We start from the raw sequence: 27,338 nt of genomic DNA on the forward strand, positions 1-27,338 counted from the left end.
ACATTGTTTATCCGTTTTTCTAACTTGAAAGGTAAAAAAGACCTTGTGTAAAAAGATCCAAGTTCACTTTGAATTTGATGTATGTTAAAAAGTATCGAAATATTGATGAAGTTGGATGAAATTCTTTGAGTACATTCGGTACTACACGATTGAGCACTTAGTGAACTCTAGCACCTGATTGGCGTATATTTTTAAATCTTGAGGAACATACCAATCGGATGCGCGAGTTCACTAAACACTTATGATGCGGTTGTAATGCAGAATGGAACCTATGGAGTGTGAATATTTCATGAAGTTGGCGTCAGTGCGCACGAGCAGATGTATTACGCCGCTTGATACACGCCAATGTCGGTTTGAAATGTTTGAATTTTGCAGGCCTAGTGTGTAACCATTGTTATTAAAAAGTACACCGTTGTATTTTTGTGCGTGAAACTTTTATTATCGTTTCAACATGTATATTAAATCGATGGTGTTAGAAGGATTCAAGTCGTACGGCAAAAGAATTGAAATAAACGGTTTTGATAAGGAATTCAATGCAATCACAGGATTTAACGGAAGCGGGAAATCGAACGTTTTAGATGCAATATGTTTTGTTCTGGGCATTACAAATCTTGGCCAGGTATACTTTACATATTGTCTGTTCTTTTAATAAACATGTTAACTTCTAACCTTACCGAACAATATGCCAACATAGCCTCACTCTGATGTAAACAATATTTGCTTCCGAATTATACTGGATTACGTTATGTGCTGATATTACAAAAGAATCGTCACATAAAGTTGTTAGTCTACAATTTACATATAACATTAAAGTTTATTAACATATTAAATGCTGTGCCAATTTCATATGACTATTCATTCAAGTTACCGTATTTATTATAATATATGTATAAGACTATAAAAGTCATTGTGAAAAGGAAAAGCACTATAAGATACACTTTATAATATTTATCATCACATAAAGTTGCTAGTCTAGGATTTATATATAACATTGGTAGCTTCTTATGACCCATACAGCACTCAGTGTGTTAAGATCCAAATTATTTATTACAATATATAACTTAATTGTTCTTCATATATAGGTTCGTGCTACTTCTTTACAAGATTTAGTCTATAAATCTGGCCAAGCAGGAATAAAAAAGGCTAGTGTTACAATAACATTTGATAATTGTGATACAGAATCATCTCCTATGGGTTATGAGCATCATGAGGAAATAGTAATTACAAGACAAGTAGTAATTGGTGGCAAGAATAAATATATGATTAATGGAACAAATGTACAGAACAAACGTGTACAGGATTTGTTTTGCTCCGTTCAATTGAATGTAAATAACCCACACTTTTTAATCATGCAAGGTAGAATAACGAAAGTGTTGAATATGAAACCAGTTGAGATTTTATCCATGTTGGAAGAAGCAGCAGGTACAAAAATGTATGAAAAGAAGAAGCAGTCTGCATTGCTCACTATAGAAAAAAAGGATAAGAAATTGAAAGAAATAAATTATGTATGTTGACATAATTTTAATATTCATATATTTCAGATATAGTATTTATTTATTATGTTTTTTTTAGATCTTGAGAGAAGAAATAGCTCCAAAATTAGAAAAATTGAAGGAAGAGAGAATACAGTATGTGGAATTCCAACGGATAGAGAGAGAGCTTGAACATAGCAAGAGAATTTATTTTGCATGGAAGTATGTTGCCGCCTTACATAACAGTGAGAAAGCAGAAGAAAATGTCAAGATTGTCCAAGATAACATAGAGTCAAAACTGAAGGCAATAACTGATGGCGAAAATGAAATCAAAAGCATAGAAGCAAAACATGCTGAAATATTAGAGAAAAGAGAATCTGTATGATATTTTGTTTCCTCGTATTTTCTATGAATTTCCTATAGTTTAATAACAATAATTACGCAATCTTCTCGATATTAACATCGAAGTTAATTCGAATAATTTTTTATCAAACACAAGGTATATAAGATAAATATTACTATTGTGTAAATTTTCAACAGGAAAAAGCCGATAAGTTGAAGACATTAGAGCACGAACTACAGGAATATGAGAAAAAGCAGATTCAATTATCAGCTGAAGTGAACAGTAATAAGGAGAACGTTAAAGCGGCAATTAAAACAATGGAGCAAACAAAGATCAACATAGAAGATGATAGGAAAGCATTTGCCTTAAAGGAAAAAGAATTGGAGAAAGTGGGAAGTCTTTTCCAGAAATTGAAAGATATGGATCAAAAGGACGCTGAAGCGGTATTAGAGGCACAAGAGAAATATCAGAAGATAAGTTCAGGCTTACTAGAGAGCGAGGATGGCGAAAATGCAACATTGGAGCAACAACTAATAAGCGCCAAGCAGTGTATGATACAGGCGCAAACTGAACTTAAACAATGCGAAATGACACTGAATCACAACAAGCAGCAGCTGAATAAGAAACAAAGAGACATGCATAGTACTGAAAATGAGTATAAGAAGCACATAATGGATCTAGAGAAGAAAGAAAAGGAATTGAAAAATTTGGGGAATGAACTGGAAAGATTGAATTATAAGGATAATCATACGGCAGATTTGAGGGAGCAAAGAAACACCTTGATTGCCGATATAAGATCATTGCGTGAGAGCATTGATCAGTTTGAAACGAGACATCCTCAGACGAGATTTGAGTATCAAAAGCCCGAACCCAATTTTAATGCAAATTCTGTGAAAGGCACTGTGTGCAAATTGTTTCACGTAAAGGATAAGAAAGCTGCCTATGCTTTAGAGGTTGCTGCAGGAGGGAAGGTAACGTCCACCTATACTTTTCTATGAGGTCTTTCTTTACTTCACGAGTGCACTTATGTTTTAGCTTTACAATGTAATCGTTGACGCGGAAACCACAAGCAAGAAAATTCTCCAACATGGGCAATTACAACATCGAGTTACATTTATCCCACTTAATCGAGTGAGCGGTAGACTTATGGATCGACAGACGATCGATTTGGCGGAAAAACTGGTCGGGAAAGAGAATGTTCAACCTGCCTTATCTCTTATAGATTTTCCAAATGAGATTATGCCGGCAATGACCTGGGTGTTTGGTCAAATATTTGTATGCAAAGACATGGAGAGTGCCAAGAAAATAGCGTTTCACGAGAGAATCATGAAGAAGTGTGTCACCTTGGAAGGTGATCTTTTTGATCCAGCTGGTACTTTATCCGGCGGTGCTCGAGCGAAAAGTGGATCCATTATATTAAAATTGGAAGAACTGAAAGAGACGCAGAATGAACTTAACAATAAAGAACATCTCCTGAGAAATGTGGATGCTGCCTTATCGAATGTTGAAAAGATTGCAGAGAAATATTCATTGTTAAAACAAAGATATGATTTACTGACTTATGAAATCGGCATTGTGCGACAAAGACTGGAACAAACCACTTATCACAAAATCAAGGAAGAGGTATACATAGATAATTTTGCATTAGATGCAATCATAATGCAAAAGAATCACGGTTTACACATACATATATGCGTTCATAATTACACATTTGTTTTCAGATGGATTCTTTGAGTGCAGCCATTGAAGAACTTACGCAACGGATGACCACAGCAAAGAGTTCAGAGAAAGAGAGCTTAAAACGCGCAAAAGATATAGAACTGAAATTAAAGGATGCGGTAAATATTCGGGAGAAACAATTAAAGGACGCTGAAAATCAATTAAATGCTTTAAAGAAAAAAGCGGAACAGAGTCACAAAGAATGGCAAAAGAGGGAACAGGAGGCGGAGACGCTTGAGTTAGAAATTAAAGAATTGAGAAAGACTATTGAAAGTGGTAATGAACAATTGCTTCAAGCAGAGAAAGAAAGCAATATGTTTAAGGAAAAAGGAAAGGTTCTTGAGGAAAAGTTGAAAGAAGTAAAGACTAAAGTTAATGAACTGCAGAATGACGTTAAGGAACAAAAGGATGCTATTACTAAACAGAACAAAAATTTGCAAAAGTTGGTGGCGAAGAAAGAAGATATTATTAAACAAAATAAAAACTTCGAATTGGACATTAAAAAATTAAACCATGAAATTAACGATATCAAAAAGAACGCGGAAAATTGTAGGCATAAGGTTTCCGAGTTTACAAAAAAATATCAATGGATTGAGGAAGAGAAAGCTTTCTTTGGACAGAAAGGTATTTAGAAAGAATGCTTTAATTTTGAAATAAAATTGATTTAGTATAAAAAATTAAAATATAAACAATGAATGATAACATTTTTGATCGGATGCTTATAAAGAAACCTGTCATATATTTATTTTTTTAGGAGGAATATATGATTTTGAAGTCAATAAACCAGATGAAGTGGAACCCAGAATACAACATTTGCAAGGAATACACGAAAAATTAAGTCGCAATATAAATGCAAGGTCAATCAACCTTCTTGATAAAGAGGAGGAGCAATATAACGATACGATGAAAAAGAAAAAGATAGTTGAAAACGATAAGATAAAAATTCTCGAGACCATTAAGCACTTAGATGAGAAGAAGAAAGACATTTTGGTTAAAGCGTGGGAACAGGTATAATTTGTCATTGCATAAATTTAGTTCATGTAAAGCCATACAACAAGCTCACATGTTTGTACGTGCAACATATGATTCTTGAGACACGGAATCATATCGATGTGAATTCACCATTTTTAAAATTCACAAATCTTTTTCTCCTCTTCCTTTTTTAGGTGAACAAAGACTTTGGCTCAATATTCGGGACGTTATTGCCAGGAGCCAACGCCAAGTTAGAACCGCCGTCGAATGAAACAATAATGGATGGTCTGGAAGTGAAAATTGGATTTTCGGGTATCTGGAAAGAGTCATTAGGAGAATTATCCGGCGGCCAAAGATCATTAGTTGCTTTGTCATTGGTCTTGGCTATGCTTCTTTATAAACCGGCTCCGTTATACATTCTGGATGAAGTGGACGCCGCTTTAGATCTTTCACACACGGAAAATATCGGTATAATGTTAAAACGACATTTTAAATGTTCGCAATTTATAGTTGTGTCCCTGAAGGATGGCATGTTCAACAACGCTAATGTCTTGTTTACAACTAGATTTATTGATGGTATGTCAACGATATGTAGAACTGAAAAAATACGATCTAAATAATTGTATCACATATATATATATATTTTCACGCGTGAATTAATATTTCACTTTTCTATCTGTCAACTTGCAACTACTTTATATAGTACCGAGATACATTTTCAGTTTATATAAATATGATTTTGACTATACAATAATAAACATTTAGGCAATTATTAACAATTAAGCCGAATTTGTTAATTGTCTACTGGTGTTAACATTACGTTTGAGAATTGACCATACTGGACCAATCGATTTCTGCGAAGAACGGATGACGCTTTATCTCGTTCATCGTCAATCGCTCGTCCGGATGATACTTCAGAATCTGTAACGAGATTATTGTTGTGATAATTTTGGAATTCGAATCGCTTCTCGGAGTTATGCATACAACGTAACTCACGCCATGTAACAAAGCTCTCGCATTTTCCGACAGTTTGCTAGGAATGCTAATTGCGGAATGTGAATGAAACAATCCAGGATGTCTAACAGCAAACATCTACGAAACAGAAGTTGAGCGTTATTGTTATTTATATTTATAATTAATGGCGCACGATTCCTCCTAATTCAATATATGTTCAATTTCACGTACAATGCCGGTAAGTAACTCGTACAAAATAACTCCAAAGCTCCAGATATCCGTGGCAGACGTGACAAGAATAGTCGGGGCAAACGTCGCCGATTCCGGGGACGAATATGGGTATGTCAGTTTTGACAATTCCACACTGTGCTGTGGTACGATATAAGTGAGCTGTACATGTCCCATATCGTTGATAAGAATATTATCAGGTTTAAAATCGAAAATAAAGACATCCTGTTGGTGAAGCACCTCCAGAGCTAAAAGAATTTCAGCTGCCCATGATCGAACTACAGCCTCAGGTACTTGCCAAAGTTCTTGCTGGTCGTCATCGGCATTATTTTCCTTATGCATATGCGGTTGTGTTTCATAAACGTTATAACTGTGATTTGACGTTAAATGGTTATTTACATTGACGGTACAATGAATGTTTAAAGCATTAGTCTCATCAGAAGTATTTCCGGTATCGTTATTTTTTTTTAAATTCGAATCTTTTAATCGATTTGAAGTAATGATTTTTGCACTCGGCGGTGATTTTGGATTTTCCGAGTATCTCAATTCCTTAGATCTGTTTAGTCGACTAGCGATGGAATTACTCCTTCTTAATGTCGCATTAACGGATTGTAGCAATTTTTGTGAATTTTCCAACAACTGTACCGTTGGTACCTCCATGTTATAGATTTTACTTTGTTCATCCATCGAGCACGAATGATCCATATCTCGTGATTTATCATTTCCTATAGTTTTATCTACTTTTTTTAGTTCGTGAGCATTTTTGTTACTATCAAGTTTGACATTGACATGATTGCTTGTATATGTATGATTTGAAATCAAATTGTTGGATGTTTTATAATGTAGATTTATGAAATCCCATAATTTTCCACAACTGTAATGCAAATTACATAAATGAACGAATTGCAAATATAATATCAGTATAATTATTGTTATATACCTTGCATGTTGCAGGATTAAAAATACAGTAGTTTCAGTTTCAACAAATGCATATAAGTCTACCATATATGGCACTCGTTCACGCAATATATAATTATTTATGTTATCCTCGTGAACAGAAGATTTCTCTATAGACTGAAAAATGACTACCTTATTATAAAAAATATGGTTGTTACACAACAAAGCCAATGCAATTTATTAATAAGTGACTTAATTTATAATTTGTTTAATATTATTATATAATTTATAGTAAAATCAGAGCTTGCATAATATGTATGTACGAGGGTTGATCCAGAAATAAGGTTCCCATCAATTTTACAAATAGACAACATTGTTTATTCTCATAGAAATTTACATCGTTGGAAAGATGAAACTTTGCTCTATTTTTCTACATAATCGCCATCTTTTTCTACGCATTTTTGTAGACGGTGCTCCAATTTCTATATCCCAATGTCGTAGAACTCCGCCGCCAATCCGTTTAGGAAGTGTTTCACCTCTTCTTTGACTTCATCGTCGCTCCGGAAGCGTTGGCCACCCAAGTGTTCCTTTAACTTGGGGAACAAGTGATAATCATTAGGCGCGAGGTCCGGACTGTAATCTGGTGGGTGGGGCATGACAGTCCACCCTAAATGTGTCAAAAGTTCCTGGGTTTGACGGGAGACGTGCGTTGTCGTGAAGCAGCGTTACACCGGCTGTCAGTCGTCCTCGCCGGCGGTTCTGGATAGCTCGCTTGAGTTTTCTCAGTGTTGCACGGAGCGACGATCAAGTCAAAGAAGAGGTGAAACGCTTCCTCAACGGGTTGGCGGCGGAGTTCTACGACATTGGGATACAGAAATTGGAGCATCGTCTACAAAAATGCGTAGAAAAAGATGGCGATTATGTAGAAAAATAGAGCAAAGTTTCATCTTTCCAACGATGTAAATTTCTATGAGAATAAACAATGTTGTCTATTTGTAAAATTGATGGGACCTTATTTCTGGATCAACCCTCGTATATAGTAATAGTCTCTTACTTTTATAATTCTGCTACAATTTTCACGTATGTCCGTTACAAGCATCACTGATTTCATGATCTTAAGTACTTTGTAGTACTGGAGCTCCGACACAGGTTTACTTATTAACGAGATATTACAATTTAAATGGCTATTATATAACTGCTCAGCCCGTGCTAAATACTTGGATATTTTATCTTTTATACTCGCTGCTCTTGTACTGTCTGGATCGAACTGCACACCGGTTATAAGAGACGATATTCCCAGTTTGTACTGTGTGAAAGCTTCCTTATACTCCGCTAGAGATTCGTGTTTGAAGGCTGCGCTCATGTGGCCGGCAGCTATTAAAATATATTGCGCGGAGTCCGCCTGCGTTGTGGAACACGTAGAATGAGCAGTGTTGCGATTTGTAAGATTTTTACTAATATTGTTATTCAGACAGTCAAATCCCGACTCGTTATTTAGTGTTAATTTGTTCCCGTCGGGACTGGTATTTCTTATACGTGCATCACAGTCTTGATTAGTGGTATCTTGCAGATACTGCTTCGTCGTGTTCTTTGTGTAGCTTTGTTCATCTTTTTTAATATTTGCATTTTGCAAATTGCTGGTACTGTGAGATTCGCTTCTTCTCCGAGACACTGCAAGGTCGTTTGCATGAAAATTCGACAGTGTGGAACACGGGTTCGTTAGAACATTATGGGATGTTTTAGAAAGACACGGCACTTGAAAAGTACTTTGTGCTGTTGCGGTGTCACCCGGGAGCACGGAATTATTCAAAGCAACGATACGATCATCCTCCGACGTGTCGGAGCTTATGGAATGTGTACAATCACCGTTGTAATTATCCACGTGACTAGTTTCAAAAAATGTTATAAAAATATCGCTGGAATATAAGTACGAATATCGTCCCACGAATTCCAGAAATTTAAGAGCATATTTCCTCCTCTCCTCCACAACCTCAGCCTCAAATCTGCCAAAATATCTCGATTTGGGTAAAGTCGGGAAGCCTTCTTTTATTCCTAGACGTTTGTGCAAATTGCTGAGCTCCGAATAAAGTTTCTTGAAGTCATTGTAACGTTTCCACACAGAGACCTTTGATATCTCTTCATGAGAAGAATTCAAGAACACCTGATTAAACACAAGATTTAACAAATTATTCGACCAATATCGTATACGATATAAGTAATAAAAATTCAGAAAGAGCAAGGCGCAATAATTTCCTGAAGCATACGTCGTACCATAGAAGTGACTTTGTAAATTGTGAAGCCTTTCTTATGTCTCGCCGTTTCAGGAATTATAAAACGTCTGATCCATTTGTCTTTTGCGGGTGCCATCGCTCGATCGATGAGATTTTTATTACTTCAACAATACTGAGATTCCTCGGCTGTCATAATTGTGTCAAGTGTGACTGTAAAACCATCTCTTTCTTCGCGTTGGTCTTCTCGTTTCATCGCACATGTTATGCGTATAGAACTGATATGCTGATTATATTGTTTATTAATATTCCTGAAGGGCATGAATCCTTTTATTTTGTTAACATTTTCAAGAGATCAGTAATATCACCTATGTGACGTCACGTAAAACTGCACTAGCTGTCACTAACTGTCACTAACTGTTACACGTTTTGCCACAGGGTGACAAGATGCGGATCTGACTGTGATTTTATTTGTCGTACGTCGAGTTTGTCAGATGTGTCGATTGACTATCGGATAGAAGATTTCTAGACATTTTATACGACAAATGAAATTCTTTGGACATAGCAGCGATAGTGCCACCTGTTTTTCACTAAACGAAAACTATTCAATATTGAAATCCCTGAAAGGAATATCCCTAATTGGCATGTCCTTGTTGCTTCATGTTGGTGAACCTGCTTCCTGTTAGTGTACGGTCCGCAGTTCCCTCTGTGTTTCTTTATCGTTCTTCCTTGGTGAGAGAAACGCGAACAAAGATGGTTAGTGGATGCACGTAATAATAATCCAAATTTATTTTAAACATCAATAATTAAAGTATTACGGTTACTTGACAAATACTCTGTGATTGTCATGGTTTGATGGATGAACTATTACTTTCTTACCCCATTTTTCTGACAAGAGAAATTATGTAGCATAACCTAATATGCATCGTGAAATACCGATAGCACGATAATTATTACATTATGTATTTGGATGGGAAATAAATTAAGAATTGTATTATGCGTAGCGATTATTTCTCGGCCAAATTTGAGAAATTAGTATCACGATTAAGTTCATAATAAGCTGTATGCGATACAATAATTTTGGATGATATACAATATGTACAGATGTACTTAACATGTGTATTTTTATTGTTTTAGGCAAAGGTGAAGTGTTCTGAATTAAGGACTAAGGATAAGAAGGAGCTGCTCAAGCAGCTCGAGCAGTTAAAAACAGAATTGACCACTTTGAGGGTGGCCAAAGTAACCGGAGGAGCAGCCTCTAAATTATCCAAGATGTAAGTTCTAAGTAAAACATCAATCAATATTGCATTTATTGTTGCGTTTTATTTCATGTGATGTTCATTAATTGGCAATTTTGATATCTATTGTGAGAATTTGAATATATTTCTAAGTATTCAAAGTTAAAATTAACTTATAATTTCAAACATTTTTTAATTATTTACAAAGTGTTATTTTTCAGATGTTATTCTACATATTGAGTATTTATAAACTATATACACATGACTTGCAACATTTTTACACAAAAATCACAAATATATGTGTATTCTTGAGTTTACTTGATTTTTCTTACAGCCGTGTCGTGAGGAAAGCCATCGCACGTGTATATATTATTATGCACCAGAAGCAGAAAGAGAACCTTCGCTTGTTTTATAAGAATAAGAAGTACAAGCCCCTTGATCTGAGGCCAAAGAAGACGAGAGCTCTGCGTCGTGTTCTTACCCCTTATCAGGCTAGCAGGAAAACACTGAAAGAGATACGCAAGCGTTCCGCATTCCCACAGAGGAAGTATGCGTTGAAAGTGTAATATGTACATCCTTAATTAATACGCAAAATAAAAATTTCATCAAATATCGAGTGATTAATTATTAAGAGAATAATATGATGCTCGCGATCTCAGGGGAGTTTCAAGCATCTAGGTATGATGGAAAAATTCAACCTGCGAAACTATTCAAGGCACTGTATATTTATAAAGTAATTTTCGAACACTTTTTTTTTCTTCCACGCCTCCATTTGCAAGAAATTGATACACAAGTTTAGAAAAGATTTAGAAGGTTTTTATGTACAGGCATTACGTTCTATTTGTATAAGCTAATATGTAGAATGTTACATAAATATGATTACTTTGTTATAACAAATGTTAAAACGGTTTTTATTATTCACGATTACACGGTGATGAGTTTTCCTGAACACCATGGACACGGATGGAAGTTGGGTTCGGTAATACATATATCTTTACAGTCTTTGATTTCTGTTAGAAGATCAAGGATCTGCGATGTCGTTTTATCTTCGATCAATTGTGGTTCTGCAGTCTCTTGCTCATCATCAATGTCATCATTAGGAATCACAGGATTGATAACATTTATGTCTGTGTGTGTATAACAGAGAATAACATATATAAATATATATTTAATTATACTTCTTTTTTTATACTACGTATAATAAGGAAAAACTATTTATTTAGAAATTGCACATGAGAAAATCTTCTTATCATATGTTAGATATAAATGTACTCACCTTTGTGTAATTGAATGCAAGATTCTGTAGGATGCTTTTTAAGCAAATCAGTAACTAATATTTTTAACTTATGTAATTGTTCCTGTTGCTGATTACATTGCTCCACTAACTGACGGAAGGTCTCCTCTCTCTCCTTCCATTTATTTCTTAGAACTTCTCGTTGTTTTTGATATAAAGTAATGTATTCTCCTGTACAAGTATATTTAAATGATTAGATATTCCAGTGTTTCATAGATTTCTAATTTAATTTACAAACGGTTTAAAAAGAAGTATATATATATATATATATATATATATATATATATATATATATATATATTTTGTTGCATATACAAAATAATAATAATTCATAGTAATCATATCAATGTAAAGCTAATTAAAATAATAACTCTAATTATATAATATAATAATACTTAAGAAAAGCTTAATTACTTTAGATTAGTCCGTAATTAAAAAAAATACAGCTTACCTATAGTTTCAGTTTCACCCTGAAGTTGGAGAACCAAATGTTCCAATCTTTGTTTTTCATCGGTTAATTCGGCGACTTTTTCCATTGCTTCTTTAAACTTATCTTCTAATTTTGTAATAGGCCCAGAATCATCCGAAGTATTTTTATTTTCTGGCAGTGATAAATTTTGCGTTGTTATAACGTCATCACCATTTTCCACCATTTTTGTCATATGTTGATCTCCATTAACATTTACTTTTGACAAGGCTGTCTCTTCCTGTTCTTCCTGTGCTTTCGTCTCTAATTTCTTTGTGAGTTCTTCACTTTCCTTTTTTAATTCTGCTATACGCATCTGTATAGTTTCTTCAGTTTCCTTTTTTAATTCTGCTATACGCATCTGTATGTTTTTGAGGTATAAATTACAATTATACAAAATTACCGTAATTAGTGGCAATTAGAATAATACACCAGGAATGATACCATCGCTAAATTTAAAAGTTATAAAAATTTATAAAAATGATCAAAACTTATTAAATTAATTATTAATTTATTTAAGAAAATTCACAAATTACCCAAGAGTTTCGTAGTTCTTGTTGTAATATCTTAGCATGATTAGACTGAGCTCGGTAAAGATACCGTTCTCTAGCTTCAGTATTTTTAAATCTTTCTTTTTCTAATTTCATTACACACTTTTCTTTCTCCTTTAACTTCTCTTTCAAATTATCCACTTCTGTCTCAACAGTATTTAATTTTGCATTTAATTTTCTGCCAATACTTCGTTCAGCTTGAAGTTGTTCTGTTAAATCTAACTTAGTGTTACTCTGGGAAAAATAATTATTATATATAGTTCTGTCAGAAAGTTAAAGAGACATAAGGTTTTTCTTAATAGCATATAATGGAAGGTAGAATTACCAATATTATATCAATCGATATATATCACACATAACAATGATAGATAATGACTTACAAGTGTAACAAAAGCATTCTCCATTTCGGTCAATTGTTGCTTCAACTGTTGGTTTTGTAGAACAGCCCTAGATGCACCAAGTTTCTCGCTTTCTAGAGCTTGCACCAATTTTGCCGCATCCGCTGCATCACCTTTCGCATCTCGTAGTTGTTGCACTTCTTTCGTTACCATTTCAATTTGTGAATCCTAAAAACGCAATGTTATCGATAAATGTTTCTTTCTATAAATTTTTCGGATGTCACTTGCAATGGCCAAATTTACCTTTTCAGATAACACAGCGTGAAGCTTTTCTTGTTGCGCAGTCAATCCCTCGATATTTTTCATCAAGCTATTTACATCATCATTACGCTCTCGCAATGGTAATAAAGCTTCATTCTTCTCTTTTTCATGTTGTAATTGTTGTTCCAAATCCGATAAACGTTGTACATAACTTTTCTCTCTATTTTCGAAATCATTGATCAACTTCCTCTCACTTTCAAGCTGTAATTATTCAACGTAAAATTCTCTGCAATTCTACACACATTCCCATGAATAAGATATAATAAATATTTATATACTTCATTAAGCAATTTTGCCTGTTGCGTATCCAATTGTCGAACATAATTCTGGTATTGTCTGTTGGTTTCATCCTTTTCATTATTCACTAACTTCAAAGTTTCTCTCATCTGAGTTAACTGTTGTTCCAAAACCGTTACAGCTTGATGCTGAGATTCTAGTGTTTGTGATGTATCAGTTAACTATAATTAAATTATTTGTATCAGTCGTAGAATACACAATATTATGAGATCTTTAATTATAGCCTTACGGGATTACCTGTTGTATTCTCAATTCGTTTAACGAAAGTAAAGCGGCCTTCTCTTGGAATTCCTGCTGCAAACTGATGAACTCAGTATTCTTTAAATTCAGCTTCTGCTTTAATTCTGATGTTTCTAATTCCATGTCTTCCTTTTCTTTTCTACAGGCAAATTTACCGTTTTGTAATATTAAACATTAATCAATCTTATTTTTATTGAGACGGAATAATTGCAACACTACGAACTTAATATTTAATGTGGAGTATACCTGAGTTCGTAATACTTCTTTTCAAGCTCGTCATAGATTTGCTGTATTTGCTGAGCATTTTTTTGAGTGTCATTGGAATTACTTTTCATTTGGACCAATTCCTTTTCGAGTTCGTTAGTACGAAGCTGGCTGTGTTTCAGTTTTCCATTCATCTCTTCTAGTTCCTCTAAACATTACAGAAACATTACAGAATTTAATTACAACAATGTCATGAGTGTGTCGAAATATCTATAGAATAAATTCTGTACATTCACAGTTACATCTCTTACGCGTGTATATATTAACCTGAATTTTGTTTTGCAGTCTTCTGACTTTGTGCCAGAGCTGCTGTGAGCTCCGCTTTCTCTGCTATTAAGATACCAGTGGTCTGGGCATGAACCTGCAATTGTTCTTTCAAAGGATTTATCTCGCGGATAAGCCTGGCTTCAAACTCGGAATCTTTTGTAGCTAGAATCTCTCCTAATTCGGCCACTTTGCTTTGCTGTTAATTTTAATTTTCAGATGCGTTAACATCAGTACAGAATTCAGTGTACAACAGAGTTGCGGTGAATCGAACTATACTCACATGACGACTGACTTGAATGTGTAAATCATTCACAAGCTGTTTCTGTTCCTCTATATAAGCATTTACAAACTGATAGCGACATTTCGCATCGAGATTGCCAGTTAACTCGCTATTATCTGTACCATCAGTTAATACATTAGCAACCTCTGAGGCCATTTCTAACAAATGTTCTTTCTGCACCGTTGAGGGTCCGTTAGACGGTGTAATGTTTAAATTATATTTCCCATTGTTTTCTGTAAACTGTACATCGGGCTGAAGACATAGATGTGTGGCATCTTTATCACTACTTTCATATGATATATTCTCTCCAGGGAAGTTTTCCAAAATCGAGTTCTCTGTTGTTTGACTGTTATTTGTTGCTGTTTTTCCAGTAATGTCTATTAAGTTATTAGTATCATTAAAAGCACTTTCTTCTGTATGTATAGCATTCACGTCATCCTTGTGTTTTTCAGAGTGTAAAAAGTTTTCTGTATTTTTTGCTTTATTCTGATTATATTGATTACAGGATTTATCCGTATCTATACTTTGGTAACTTGTTTGGCACTGTTAAAAAAATTGTTTTATTTGGGGTATTATTGATACATATCGCAATCTAAATCTTAATTACCATAGATTTGTTGTAGCAGATGTAAACTAATATTACACTAGCTATAAGCGCTAAACTTTTATTAAAAGATTTATATTATCTGTGTACAATTTTATAGAATTTCTTTATCTATATTATCAAATGATTACCTGTGATATAGTTTCACTAGCTACATCTGTATTTTGTGGTTTATTTGAGGCCTCTTGTGCTTGCAATTTTTTCTGAAGTTGGAATTCTTTTAGCTGCAATATAAATTACAAAAAGTTATAGTTTTATAAAAAAAAACCATTACTTGACAAACAAGAGTTTATCAAGCTGAGGACCAGAAAAGAAATAAATCAATGTATGTTACATTCTGATAACTCATGACACTTATGTATAAAGATTCTTAATGTATTACTATTTTTTACAACATTATTATATCACAATAGAATAGTTTGCAAAGGAGAAACAACACTGTCAATTTTGCATAGCACAAATATTATTACCAGAGGACATAATCAACATTTTTATTGCCACGTATTAGTTATTAAGTAATTCATATACTAATTAATGTTCATGTCTACGGCTATTTTGCAAGCTGTCAACGATGTCAAATTGTGTCATATTACCCTTTTCTTAGCAGCTAACAGTTTCTCCGTTTTACTTAGATTCATCGTGCGACAGTTTTCGTTGCACGGTACTCGTCAAGTATCACGTCGTATGCAAAATTTTAGAAACACTTTACATAGTCAAACAATGGAAAATATTGTAAGAATAAAGTCAAGTCGGCGGAGGTTATATCACGTCTACGTGTACCACATAATCGCACAACGTTTTCTATCTCTCTCTTTTTCAGTATGGTTTCAGGCGACCTCGTACGACGTTTCGCAAAGGTGCTGACAAGTGACGGATATTCGATCGATGAATCGATGTTTGATACTTTTTTTTACAAAAGGATCGATCGCCATCTCGATGTCTTCAAATAATGTTCGTCTAATCTGTTATTGAGTCGTACCACTTGAAAAGGTCAGTTTAACTTATCATTGAGTTATACTACGTCTACGATTTATTATTAAGGACATGGCGGAGATTTTAGAATTAATAAAAAAAAGTAATAGATGCATTATATAATAACTAGTGTAATCGAATTTAATTGGAATTGGACAATCGTAAAGCTCGTATCAGACTACGGATTGAGAAATGAGATTAAATTGAATTTGGCCAATCAGTACAAAGTTCACTAAATTTCACTAAATTTGAATTCAGTTAACTTTGCACTGATTGACCAAATTCAATTACAATCCCCAATCCATAGTCTGATACGAGCTTAACGTGATCAAATAGGACGCTTCTGTTTCAAAATATAGTTTCACAATCCTCCGCTACGAGTCGCTAACATTTTTACCGCCGAAGTAGTAGTTGATCTCAACGATAGATGAGACAAATTTTTCGTCCATCAAGTAGTATGACTCAACCAGAAATTAGGAAATTTTATCGAAGTGTTAAAACATTTTATTTATTTATATGCAAACACAAAAAAGTTTTCGGCCTCCAGAAATCTTTCAATTGACACGCTCGATCAATTTATCGAAATTAATGTGATATTAGTATAATTAATTGTGTGATAAGACGAAAATACGACGGTCTATCTAAGTGAATTTGATGATTCTAGTACGCGCTTATCAATTTGACACAAAGCAGTGTCGAACACGATTCTTAACAAGTGATTAATTAATGTCATTTCCTCTGTTATTTTATACAAGTGTGATTAGACATTAATTGTATCGAGTTTCTTTAACCATGAGTGCACAAAATCAGTTGCCCAATCTTGATAAAATTTTCCGAGATGACGATGAACCCGATTTTGTACCTTCGGGAGGGTATGTATTTATTTTATATACTATTGGATATAACTTTACAAAGAGTACACATTTATTAATTAAAGAGTAACAAGCTGATTCTTCTTCTAATTGCATTTTCTGCATTTTATGTCTTTCTTCTTTTACAAGTTTTAATATGTAACTGTCTTGTTTTAAATGCATGAAGTGTGTATAAAACAAATGTCATTTGTTATCCTTTTAATTTAATTGTTTAACGAATTCTCGTAGCTTGTTGCTATTTTTAATAAAACGAAATTGAATTGGTTCTTCGCTTGTTTTGGCAATTTCAATTTTGCATGATAAAAGTAAATTTATTATCGCTGGATATATTAAACTTTTGTATTTTCAGATCTAATTTGGCTGCTATCTTTGGACTACAACCAAAGGCTGCAGATTCTTACGTTACTAAGCAAACAGCTTCTAAGAAGAATAACACTCGATATAATATACAACAAACTGTACCACTACCTTCTAAGACAGAAGTTTTGATAGCTAAAGCTATACATGCCTACAAATTGTAATTATATTGAACTATTAATAGTATTATATTTATTCTTATCTAATTGATGCAGCAATATATATGAATAATTACAATTTCACTTACAATATTTGTTTTATATGTCGAAGCAAGTTATAGTAAATTTGACATTGCATTTCAGGCAAAAAGGTCAATATGTTTCTGTGGGAAAGCTCGGTATAGCGTTAACAGGCAATGTAACAACGAGAATATATGAGATAATTTTATATAAGAGCAAACAAGAATATATATCTGTTGCTACAGTAAAGCGTGACTTTGTGTATACTGTACAAGCGAATAATTACGCCAGTTATTACGACAATAACAAAGAGAATTGGTCGATCTTATTTGAAAATAACGAAAGTTACCTCGAGTTCGTGACAGAAGTAGGATTGTCGCGTTACTTTGCAGTGCAAGAGAAAGGAGAGGATGTGATTTACCAAGACTTGATGCTAAGTGATAAAAATGCAGTTGCGAAAGAAGGAGACAATATATGCATGAAATATTTCGTGACAACTGAGATAGTACAACCATTTAAGACAAACTTTGTAATATCGCAAACGATGACGGTCGAGATATCGACGGACAATAATTGGGAGAGAAGTCTTCTAGGTAGCACCAAGGGACTGAAGAGAGTTTTATTTTTACCTCCTAACAAACAGGTATTTCGGACAAATTTCTTTATAACACAATATGCAACGACGAGGTTGTTCATTGAGTAGTTTTACATAGATTAGCTTAGGTCCTGGATTTCCTAAAGAGAGAGATGTTATGCTGATGATAGAGATAACTGATATACGAGCGCCGGAAGATGATTCGTCGGTACCTAAGGTTTCGAGCAGCGGAAAAGCTTCCATAATTTCGAGAATGGCTAAGATGGGTCAGTCTATTTTACCAAAAATGCATCCCTCCACTACGGACTCGGAAGACACCGAGGTACTCTAGATTCATTACCGATGATAATCCCATAAGTCTGATAATTGAAGCTCGAAATATATTACCGTCTTAATCTAAGGAACGTTACATATTGTTTTGTAGGATGATGTACCTCAGAAGTCTCCTCGTCACAAGAAGGTTGGTTATACAGTTCATAGACTTATCGTGAGAGCGAATTCTCATTTTGTCAGGTTAACGCGTTATTTTGCCAGGTCGACCAAGCGGAAGTAATCTCGCAGAAGAAGAATCTGCCACACGAGCCGACGGAAGAAAAGAAAACCGCTCAAAGAGTAATGGAACCGAAAGCAGAAGTGCCTTCGATAGATTCTAGTAATTATAAGCCATTAGTTGCTGCACCTCCACTGACTTCGCCATGGGCACCATACCTTCCCGTATGTATCAACAGTTAAATACTCGATAAATTTCATATCGATGAACAATATAATGCAATAATTGATCTAAGAAGAAAGTTGATAAAATTACAGGGACATTATATCGCAATGGACAATCAGATGTATCCTGTGCCGCAGACTGTAAATCGTACAGTACCGGCCGCTCTAGATCCTGGGATAAACATGTTGCTATCGGAAAATCGAATAACAAACGCGGAAATACGAATGGGAATGTCCAAGATATCCGACAATGTTCAAAAACTGCTGGATAAGGTATACATGTAAATAAAGCGAGCATAATGTTATCCGTTATAAAAATATTACGTGTGTAGTTTCATGCACTTGAGCTTCAAAATGCAACAACACCTACGAGCGACAAAGCAACGTTGGATGCTTCTTGGAAAATGCTTTTAGCTCTCAGTGCATCTCGAGCAGGAGCAAATGACAATGAATTGCCAAAAGACACTGATAAAGATATAGCTGACGAAAAAATTCGAGAAATACAGAATAGAATGAGCGTTCTGGAAAATGATTTGAAAAAGTCCAAAGGTAAGATAATTACTGCAATTCGAGATACTGTTCAAATAGCAATAGTGTGTTATATTCTGTGATTTACGTATAAATTTAATAAATGTATCAATCTTTGTCATCAGAGGAAAAAGAGTTGTTATTGCAAGCTAATGAAAACTTGAACAAAAAGGTTCAAGAATTGGAGACAAGATTAGCCGATACATACGATGATTTGAAGAAAACCAAAGAAGACTTGGAAAAAGCTCAAGATATTATTAAACAGTATAAAGAAGAGAATGTTAATTTAGCAGATAAACTTTCCAAGTGTAACAAAGAGAACGTTCTTCAAGCTGATGCAGCATCTTCCAGGCAGATAGATGTAATGATCATATTTTTCTCTATTATTCATTCATTATTATTGTCACTAATACATTGATAAACCATGTTTATTTTACAGACCGAGAATAAAAACAAAGAAATTAAGCAAATAATGAACAAAACGTATCACACGTTATTAGAAAAACTTGCGGATGAATCGCATACTGATCTGTCTTTTGATTATGTGAAGTCCATTATTGCAAATACAATAAAGGTAAGAGAAACACGTATATACGATACGTGCAATATTATGCTAATATTCTGATCGAAATTTTGCGTTTAGTATATCACTTTGCAAGTACTCAATGAAGGGCCTGGCAAAGATGATAAAGAATCTGAAGCATGTAAGACTGTAAATCCCACAGTTTCTAAAACTGTCGGAGAACATTCTCAGAGAGCAGTATTAAACGCTGAGAGTAGCGACGATATCTCGGCAAAACCCGTGGAAACTTCAAGATCTACTAACGCGTCGACTTTTAAAGTAATATGTTACTTACACACATATATATTTTTGTAATCATGTTATGTGTAACTTTTTTCTGAAAGTATTATTCTTCATCCTAGATCATGCCTGTCTTTGAAAATGAACCGCCCCCCGTTCCACTTGGTGGCATCGATGAAATTGACAGTGACTGATCGATTGGTTCTGATACAAGTATAGATTTTTTTTAACTTGTCATATGTGTCTAATATATTGCATATTTCGTAATGTCGTGTTATATTCCTGACAAGTTTGCATACTGCAGTTCTTTGTGTATAAGTCAAATATTAATAAAAGATATTTTTATTATAAATTGTATATTTGTAGTTTTATATACGTTCTGTTACATTTATCTTAGTAATAATATATAGATAAGAATTATGGATCGTGGGATTAGAAAGACGGAAAAGAGAGATATGCGAGATATACTTCGAGAAATTGTTAAAAAAATACAATCTTTCATTGTACATGAATCTTATTTAAAGTAAAATACGTAATCATTTACATTATATTTGCTACATAAAATTATTTACTTAACCCTTAGCTGACACACGTCAAAATAATAACGTACGTGCTATAGGGGGTATTTTGGACCCCAGCGAGAAAAAATGTGTATAATTGTTTCACTTATCAATATTGGGTCAAGCCTCGACTAATACTAGGCCACAGAACCAAATTTGGCGCGCAACTATGAAAAATTTCAAAAACACTCTGGGGTACTTTTAACCCCGTGTGTCAGCTAAGGGTTAAATATAAATTATTTAGTTAAATAATACTTATTATTACTGTTTATTAATATATGACAAAGTAATCTCTGTTTTGATTTGTTTCACCTGAGCTACTAAATTTTTTATACTTTTTTCCCTGTAAAAGAAAGAAAACGGTGACAATTCGAAGTTCTACATTGACGTGTGAGTAATTGTATAATTCTACGTACATTTGACTAAGGTTTTCCTTTATCGCTTTCTCTTGACTACGTGTGAAAACAATTTCTTTCTTTTTCCCGTTGAATTCGTTGGCGTCTACAGATACAATTTGTTGAGCAGACTTTTTCTTGAGCTGTTCAAGTCGGATTTCCATGCTGTGCATTTTCATTTCCATCTTTTCCAATTCTTCCACTTCTGCTCGTTCGACAGCAGTCAGAAAAGGTTCTTTGTAATTTACCAATCGCAGAACTTCCTCTGCCCTAAAAATATAACAATTTATAAGCGTTTCCTGCAACGGCTTGATAAAACGTTGTGATGTTCATTCTTATTTTTTTTTTTCAATATCAGTTTCCTAAAGCCGCTTAAATATTGTTTAAGTAAATGATGAAATAATGCCACTAACCTACGTGCTAACTCCTTCTGTTTCTCCTTGATATCTTCATATCGTTCGGCTACGTGCTCCGTGGTACGTTGCAATTCTTTCTTTGTTTCCATTAAAACATCAAGTTCTTTCAAGAGATGGGTTTTCAAAACCTTCAAAGCATGCACCTTCTTGTTGATTTCTTCCCGGACTTTGTCGTGGCGAACGAAATGTTGGGTACGAAATATATTTGTGGCGTGATACAGAAGCTGAAACGTTAAAGAAATCACTGCAATTTCGATTGTTATAATTATGACCGAATTTCATTACAAACTTCCTATGCGACTAATAATTTCTATAACTAGTAATTAACTAATAATTTGTAAATACTGCAGTTGAATCATATGATATTGCATCACATGAATCACGTTTTACCTCTAGACACTCGCTTAAGGACATCGAGCGGGTTCCTATTTTCGTTATGGGTTGCGATATATCACGTCTTAGCAATCTTTTTATGTATGCGTCGAACGGTTCCTTGTTTACCTTAAAAGAAAGAACCAATTTCACCACAAAGAACATTATCATTCAGTGATTGATACTTTCGAGGTCATTGTTTCATTCTGAAAGAGAAAAAACTTCGTCCGTTGAAATTCTTTTCAAATAACTTTCTCGAAATATCTTTAAAGTGTAAGAACGAAAATGCACTCTCTCCTCTCACGTATTTCAGAATGAAGGCACTGATCCTTGAACAGAATGATATTGTAATATGATACAGCGATAAGTACTTTCTTTATGGTGTTGACGATAGGTTCGAGTTGCTTCGCTACTGGAAGATAATGCAAATCTATGACTGAGAAATCGACGACAACGCCTGTGTGCAGCAACGCGACCAAAACGCATGGTTCTTGGAGAAGACCGAAACCGAAGATCGGCGTGGCCTCGTCTATGCTCGTGTGCTTCGTTCTCGTGGAAAATAAATATTGCAAGGTCGATTGGTTCGACAAAGAAGGTAAGTGATGATCGTTTTTATCTAGAAAAGAGCGGAAGTTTAATCGAATAGGAAAAGAGATTTTCTCTATCCTCCTCCGGGGAGGATAAAGAAAACCTCGACCTTCGAGAGATATAGCAAGAAAATCCTACAATTTTGTTCCCTTTGTATACTCTTTTCGTTTTTATTTTTACTATCAACAAGAAATATAAAATTACGTGCGTGTAAAGAGAATTTTTACAAACTTATCACTTTACTGTAAATATTATAAAATGAAAAATATATTGCTTCTATATAATTTGTTTAGTTATGCAAATTTACTTGCCATTTGGTACGTTTATAAATTCCTCCAGTTGAGAAACCATCGGCAGACTCACCATGTGAATCCCGGCGTTATGAGAGCAGAAATATCTAATGGAAGTAAACGGTAATAAATAACTTGTGAATAATCGATCAATAATTGACACAAAAAATATAACACAAGGCGGAATTATCGCTGCCTTTGCCGAGAAAAGGTAAGGAGCTTCTCTCAAAGAAGCCACGAGCGAAAATTATCTCAAGAAGTAATATAAATGAAAAAAGTTATGATAGATCCGAGACATCCCGCATATACATCTTGCACACATTTCTTTTTAATTAGCACCTCGATTTGTTGCCCTTATCGCCATGAAGATAGACGGGACAATTGTATTTTTTATCATCGTCCGTGAAGAGGAGACCCAGCTCTAGTTCGACACATTCAAAGACGTAGAGCGCATCGTCCGGCGTGTGAAGGCTATAGTTTGAGCCATATTGCGACCAAGTCTGAAGAAAAGGATCGATCACGTGATAAAAAGAAGAGATATCAGTTGTAGAATTTATGTTTATAGCGGGATATGGTTTAATCCTTTCTTAAAACGTTAAAATTAACGCGTTGCTACGAAACTTGGTGTTACCATTGAGCGACAAGCAAAGACACAACGAAAAATTTGCGTGTTTTATACTTGACAGGAACACTTCATTACTATAGTAAAATTGATTCATTTCTATACTAGAATTAATGAGTGAGATATACAAAGTTATGTTACGCCGATATTTATCATATGCCATACCTTTCTGTCGTCGTCGTCGTCGTCCAGTATTTCGCGCAATAGTATCGCGTGATAAATCTTTCCGGTGCACATGGCGATGACCACTATCGGCGGGGTAGTTTGCAGGCACATGATAGAGCATGAATCTATCCCGTAATTATCGTCGCTCGGTGGATACATAGACAGCGAGCCTAGCACCACCGGATCCTCATAGCTGAAAGCACAATTAGAGCGCCATAGTCGAACGAGAAAGAAGATATTGCATCACTATTCGCTCGTCCCTGTCAAAAATGGTATAAATTTCTTTCGAGCTCATTAACATATAGATACAGGAGATGGTGTTCTCTTATCGCGGAAAATTATCCAATAATTACATCATATATAAATCTAATTTAAAAGACACTTCGCTCATACTTCTCCAACAAGATGTTCCCGTGAACGATCAGTATCTCGCCGTTTCCTCGAAGGATCAGGATCGGCCATTCGATGTGATTCCAATCGATGACGTTTTTCACCTAAAAATTGAGAACGTCTTGCGCCACACATTTCAACCTTGATTACCGACATCGGGATATCGAGGATATCTCGAAGATGATTCGACGTCTCGAACATTACGGAGAAAGAGCAAGAATCTTTCTCGGAAAACCAACTTAAATAAGAACATGACGTCAAATGACGTTTTAATGACGTCACTTGCTAGTTGGGAACTCGCGGATGCGAAAGCTCGCCGGTTCGTACCTCGTCGATGTTCTTGTCGGCGAACAGTTCCGCTTTCTTCAAGGTGGGAGTGACAAAATCGAAATCCACCGCGGTCTCGCCGAGGGAAGTGAAGTCCGGGATCTTCCGGGGCGAGCACGAGGGCGCGCGGCCGACTTTCCAGCATTTTACGAGTCTGGGTGCGCCGCCCAGCTCGCAATCGTACAAACTGCGGTGAAGTTAAATGCAGCTTAAGGTCAGCGGTCCGGCGACGTTTTTTTCAAGATACTTCGGCGCGCAAAGCCCGCGGAAGTTTCATTTAGTTCGCAAGCGTTTTTCTTACTTTTAAGCCCTGTCTAACGCGAAGACTTTAAAGACGCGCGCGAACTTAAGTTATGCGGCTCTTCGCGGGGGTTTCGCAAGTTTTCCATAATTATAATGACGAGGGATGCTGGGCTCTCGCGGCTGAAAGGACGAAATGCTTTTGTCTCGGGAGCGTCGACACACGCGCGCGCGTGTGCTCGATCGACGGTGCCGGTGCAAGGTGAGATGCGAAGTCTCGACGGTTCCTCACGAGTAATATAAAGTAAAAATATAAGGGGGAAAAAAAAAGTTTGCTTGTATCAACTAGAAAAGGAACAATCAGATGTATTTTGACTGAAGGAAACCGAATTTCTGGTTATAAGAACCACATTCGGGTCATAAGAACCAGAAATTCGATTTCCTTCAGTGCCAAAATGCATCTGGATGCTCCTTTTCTGGTTAGTATAACCAACATTTTTTTATATATATTCAATATATATTCAATGCATGTCAATGTATTCTATGTTGAAAGTTTGAATATTCGTATTTAAGAACCAAAACAACAGGAAAGTCCAGAGTTAAGATTAGATGCGTGTCCAGACATTGGTATCTTTATCTTACATGAGCGAGTCAGAAAATACGGATATCCCGGTTAATTGATAACGGTGGATCGAGTCGCGTGATTGCCTTGTAATTACCGGAAGGAGTTCTCGGATGTTAAGACCAATAAGTGCGAGTCGCTCGTCGAGCCCGGATGCCATCGGACGCGTTGAATTTCTGTGGTTGCCACGAAGTCGCCGAAGTTGTGACTTCTGAAAGCAGAAAGCGCAGGTAACGCGATACAACGTGCTCCGTTTATTGCAGCGATTTTGTCTTGATCGAGCGATTCGAAATTACAGCTCTCCTGCAACAAAGTCGCTATAGTGCCGATAATTAAATGGATGATCTAAACTGAAGAAAGTAACTCGCCAATCAGATCAAATGTTATCATGATGAGGAATTTTGGAGGAATAAACTCTACATCTGTATCAGTCTACACTGCGCGCACGTTCTCTCTTTCTCGCAATTAATTAAAAGATGAAAAATAATTAAAAAAACAAGCGTCGGGGCTGCAGTTTGTCACGCGTGATTACAACGAGAGGAACACGGTCGGGATACCACGAGTGTGAGACATCGATCCAAGTTGAATTCGCGCCTAAGCAAGGAGAGACGCGTTCGGCCGCGCGGATGAGCATTAATGGCTTTATAATCTAATGAATTTTTAGGTTAAGCGTCGGGAAGGATGAGCAGAAAATCCAGATAGGTTTTTCCCCGGGATTTATTGCCGAGAAAGAAAAGACGAGGGCACGGGGAGAGCGTTCGCCGCTTATCTCTCGCTTGGTCTGTGCCTTTCGACCGATGGGTGTAACCACCGAATCATCTCCAAATTTATTTCCACCGCGGCAATAATAATTATATATGACTCCGGAGAAACACGGCTCGGGCCGTGCGAGAGCTCTCTCAACTCAATTTATCCGGTTATTTCCCATTTTCTATCTTGGGACTTTTCACTACCCGAAAACATTTCCTCGCCGAGGTACCTGCTTGTTTTGTATCAGGTACGCCTCCGCATGCGTCCTCCGTGTGACATCATTTTTCAAGAGAGTAACATTTACGTTTGCGAACGTTCACTATCGTCAAGGCGCCGTTGCTGCTTCTGCGCTGCATCAGAGAGGACGATTCTCTGGGCTTTGCGAATTCCCGATATTTCTTCCGGGAACACTCCGCCTCGCTTGGTTAGTCCCAATGCGTAGAGTTCATAATCTTCCGCGCTCTACGTGGACGCTATTATTTCGTTCGCCCATTTACGGGAAAAATGACGAAATTCATCTCGGAATCTTAAATGAGAGGGTGGACGAGGCCATGACGGTAGCGGCGGTGACTTAAACGCAATAACAAGTAATACGCAGGGAAGTTCCTAGAATAAAATGATACGACACCGTGTAAGATCTACTTTGAAGTCAGGTCCGTGCCGTTCTTTGTACAAATTGCGAGAAAAGCGTGGCGCAAAAAGCCCCAGCCACCGCCACCGGGGTTAATACGTTTACGTAGGAAAATTATTTTTAATTTTTCTAGACGTGCCCCGGACACGAGAGAGAGAGAGAGAGAGAGCGGGGTGAGGTCGAGACACGAGGGTGTGGCAGAATGCGCGGCACTGCCGTGTAAGAATTTCTTAATTAGATTCGAGCAGCTGCGCGGCCTCTCATTCTTTTGTTTTCGGCGAGAAATTTCCGGTAAGTCGCGATGGCGGTACCTCGTGGACCAGGCCGCGCTCATCGCCAGGAGAATTCAAGCTTTATTAGATATTTTTATCGGCATCCCCGACTTGAGACAAGCTCTCTTCCTACAGGCCGTCCCGACTCGTCATCACGATCGGACGATAAACTATGCACTTGCTTTCTCGGTTTGGGGTAATTCCCGGCATTACGATCTATTCACACTTTGAGATTGTCAATGTAACCGTAACAGAAGATGAAGATCAAAGAAACGCCTGAAGCTGAGCAGCTGAGTCGAAAAATTGGCACTCCTACTCTGGTCGATTTATTTGCCAAAAACATGATTGGCGCCTCGAGAGATCCGGTCCGATGCGTTTTTATTTAAATCAAACATTCGCGCGATCTTCACGAATACGAATAGATCCTAGAGAGTAATATCTATCCTATTTAATACGACCGAGAGCAAAAACGAGTATTTATGACGCGCTCTCTTCGGATCTTTTTCGGCGGCGGTGTCGACGAATATCGAACACGCGACCGAGGGGGGTTGCGCGAGCGCGCCCTTAAATGCGTTGGTCCTGTTGCCATTCATTTTATTTAGGAATATTCAGCGCCATCGAACGAAAGCATCTCCGCGGGCAAGCCGAGGTAATCAAGGCAGCTTAATACCTATCAGAACACGCGCGTGTGCTCACGCGTGGAGCG

General features: G+C 36.1%; 6 protein-coding genes across 8 annotated transcripts in view; 3 read left to right on the top strand and 3 right to left on the bottom strand.

The window, feature by feature from the left end:
• The first annotated feature begins 21 nt into the window (after positions 1–21).
• On the top strand, positions 22–5,131 carry LOC106741144 (structural maintenance of chromosomes protein 2). Of its 2 annotated transcripts, none has more exons than XM_014612850.1 (8): positions 22–619; positions 1,083–1,505; positions 1,573–1,851; positions 2,013–2,786; positions 2,851–3,438; positions 3,537–4,158; positions 4,289–4,542; positions 4,701–5,131. In XM_014612850.1, exons 1-8 carry the CDS (start codon positions 452–454, stop codon positions 5,124–5,126), a joined length of 3,534 nt encoding a protein of 1,177 aa, XP_014468336.1. In that variant the 5' UTR covers positions 22–451; the 3' UTR covers positions 5,127–5,131. The 2 variants fall into 2 exon arrangements, with proteins under 2 accessions (XP_014468336.1, XP_014468337.1); XM_014612851.1 differs by having other exon boundaries at positions 489–619; positions 1,180–1,505.
• A 169-nt stretch (positions 5,132–5,300) lies between these two features.
• On the bottom strand, positions 5,301–9,420 carry LOC106741146 (ribosomal protein S6 kinase delta-1). 2 transcript variants are annotated; one of them, XM_014612853.1, is made up of 6 exons: positions 8,857–9,420; positions 7,640–8,746; positions 6,629–6,777; positions 5,692–6,562; positions 5,503–5,598; positions 5,301–5,427 (listed from the first exon to the last, which is right to left on the bottom strand). In XM_014612853.1, the coding sequence occupies exons 1-6, from the start codon at positions 8,950–8,952 to the stop codon at positions 5,323–5,325; spliced, it is 2,424 nt and encodes an 807-aa protein (XP_014468339.1). In that variant the 5' UTR covers positions 8,953–9,420; the 3' UTR covers positions 5,301–5,322. The 2 variants fall into 2 exon arrangements, with proteins under 2 accessions (XP_014468339.1, XP_014468340.1); XM_014612854.1 differs by having other exon boundaries at positions 6,629–6,762; positions 8,857–9,419.
• Positions 9,421–9,458: 38 nt separating this feature from the next.
• On the top strand, positions 9,459–10,663 carry LOC106741148 (60S ribosomal protein L35). Its single transcript, XM_014612855.1, has 3 exons — positions 9,459–9,569; positions 9,951–10,087; positions 10,386–10,663. Exons 1-3 carry the CDS (start codon positions 9,474–9,476, stop codon positions 10,615–10,617), a joined length of 465 nt encoding a protein of 154 aa, XP_014468341.1. The 5' UTR covers positions 9,459–9,473; the 3' UTR covers positions 10,618–10,663.
• Positions 10,664–10,930: 267 nt separating this feature from the next.
• LOC106741145 (golgin subfamily A member 2-like) lies at positions 10,931–15,962 on the bottom strand. The gene is made up of 13 exons (XM_014612852.1): positions 15,567–15,962; positions 15,105–15,197; positions 14,370–14,912; positions 14,090–14,285; positions 13,805–13,970; positions 13,556–13,697; positions 13,300–13,479; positions 13,004–13,222; positions 12,743–12,928; positions 12,348–12,596; positions 11,797–12,172; positions 11,328–11,516; positions 10,931–11,178 (listed from the first exon to the last, which is right to left on the bottom strand). The coding sequence occupies exons 1-13, from the start codon at positions 15,609–15,611 to the stop codon at positions 10,976–10,978; spliced, it is 2,787 nt and encodes a 928-aa protein (XP_014468338.1). The 5' UTR covers positions 15,612–15,962; the 3' UTR covers positions 10,931–10,975.
• A 445-nt stretch (positions 15,963–16,407) lies between these two features.
• LOC106741132 (FK506-binding protein 15) lies at positions 16,408–20,349 on the top strand. Its single transcript, XM_014612822.1, has 12 exons — positions 16,408–16,817; positions 17,167–17,334; positions 17,477–17,996; positions 18,067–18,270; positions 18,373–18,408; positions 18,483–18,662; positions 18,756–18,935; positions 18,995–19,211; positions 19,316–19,551; positions 19,630–19,764; positions 19,834–20,031; positions 20,115–20,349. The coding sequence occupies exons 1-12, from the start codon at positions 16,738–16,740 to the stop codon at positions 20,184–20,186; spliced, it is 2,226 nt and encodes a 741-aa protein (XP_014468308.1). The 5' UTR covers positions 16,408–16,737; the 3' UTR covers positions 20,187–20,349.
• Positions 20,350–20,758: 409 nt separating this feature from the next.
• The window catches only part of LOC106741153 (nuclear pore complex protein Nup88), a 67,707-nt gene continuing 61,127 nt past the window's right edge, over positions 20,759–27,338 (bottom strand). Inside the window, exons 3-13 of the mRNA XM_014612868.1 lie at positions 25,077–25,190; positions 24,118–24,304; positions 23,794–23,894; positions 23,401–23,593; positions 22,953–23,113; positions 22,635–22,720; positions 22,107–22,351; positions 21,754–21,864; positions 21,361–21,587; positions 20,969–21,217; positions 20,759–20,895 (exon numbers count right to left, since the gene is read on the bottom strand). Of these exons, the coding sequence (XP_014468354.1) occupies positions 20,814–20,895; positions 20,969–21,217; positions 21,361–21,587; positions 21,754–21,864; positions 22,107–22,351; positions 22,635–22,720; positions 22,953–23,113; positions 23,401–23,593; positions 23,794–23,894; positions 24,118–24,304; positions 25,077–25,190 (1,756 nt within the window). The 3' untranslated portion in view covers positions 20,759–20,813. The remainder of the gene's footprint in view (positions 20,896–20,968; positions 21,218–21,360; positions 21,588–21,753; positions 21,865–22,106; positions 22,352–22,634; positions 22,721–22,952; positions 23,114–23,400; positions 23,594–23,793; positions 23,895–24,117; positions 24,305–25,076; positions 25,191–27,338) is intronic.

This window comes from Dinoponera quadriceps, unplaced genomic scaffold (genome assembly GCF_001313825.1).
Source record: "Dinoponera quadriceps isolate SergipeBrazil2010 unplaced genomic scaffold, ASM131382v1 scaffold555, whole genome shotgun sequence".
Classification (NCBI taxonomy): Eukaryota; Metazoa; Arthropoda; class Insecta; order Hymenoptera; family Formicidae; genus Dinoponera; species Dinoponera quadriceps.

Excerpts from the sequence above, each read along its gene's own strand:
- LOC106741144 (XM_014612850.1), top strand. The coding sequence starts at position 452 with ATGTATATTAAATCGATGGTGTTAGAAGGATTCAAGTCGTACGGCAAA. Across the intron at positions 3,439-3,536 it reads ATCACAAAATCAAGGAAGAG|ATGGATTCTTTGAGTGCAGC; the intron begins GTATACATAGAT and ends ATTTGTTTTCAG. Across the intron at positions 4,543-4,700 it reads TGGTTAAAGCGTGGGAACAG|GTGAACAAAGACTTTGGCTC; the intron begins GTATAATTTGTC and ends TTCCTTTTTTAG.
- LOC106741146 (XM_014612853.1), bottom strand. The coding sequence starts at position 8,952 with ATGGCACCCGCAAAAGACAAATGGATCAGACGTTTTATAATTCCTGAA. Across the intron at positions 8,747-8,856 it reads TTTACAAAGTCACTTCTATG|GTGTTCTTGAATTCTTCTCA; the intron begins GTACGACGTATG and ends GTGTTTAATCAG. Across the intron at positions 6,563-6,628 it reads TTAATCCTGCAACATGCAAG|TTGTGGAAAATTATGGGATT; the intron begins GTATATAACAAT and ends TTTGCATTACAG.
- LOC106741148 (XM_014612855.1), top strand. The coding sequence starts at position 9,474 with ATGTTGGTGAACCTGCTTCCTGTTAGTGTACGGTCCGCAGTTCCCTCT. Across the intron at positions 9,570-9,950 it reads GAGAAACGCGAACAAAGATG|GCAAAGGTGAAGTGTTCTGA; the intron begins GTTAGTGGATGC and ends TTATTGTTTTAG. Across the intron at positions 10,088-10,385 it reads GCCTCTAAATTATCCAAGAT|CCGTGTCGTGAGGAAAGCCA; the intron begins GTAAGTTCTAAG and ends TTTTTCTTACAG.
- LOC106741145 (XM_014612852.1), bottom strand. The coding sequence starts at position 15,611 with ATGAATCTAAGTAAAACGGAGAAACTGTTAGCTGCTAAGAAAAGG. Across the intron at positions 13,480-13,555 it reads ACGAATTGAGAATACAACAG|TTAACTGATACATCACAAAC; the intron begins GTAATCCCGTAA and ends ATTTAATTATAG. Across the intron at positions 11,517-11,796 it reads GGGTGAAACTGAAACTATAG|GAGAATACATTACTTTATAT; the intron begins GTAAGCTGTATT and ends ATACTTGTACAG.
- LOC106741132 (XM_014612822.1), top strand. The coding sequence starts at position 16,738 with ATGAGTGCACAAAATCAGTTGCCCAATCTTGATAAAATTTTCCGAGAT. Across the intron at positions 17,997-18,066 it reads TTTTACCTCCTAACAAACAG|ATTAGCTTAGGTCCTGGATT; the intron begins GTATTTCGGACA and ends AGTTTTACATAG. Across the intron at positions 18,271-18,372 it reads CGGACTCGGAAGACACCGAG|GATGATGTACCTCAGAAGTC; the intron begins GTACTCTAGATT and ends ATTGTTTTGTAG.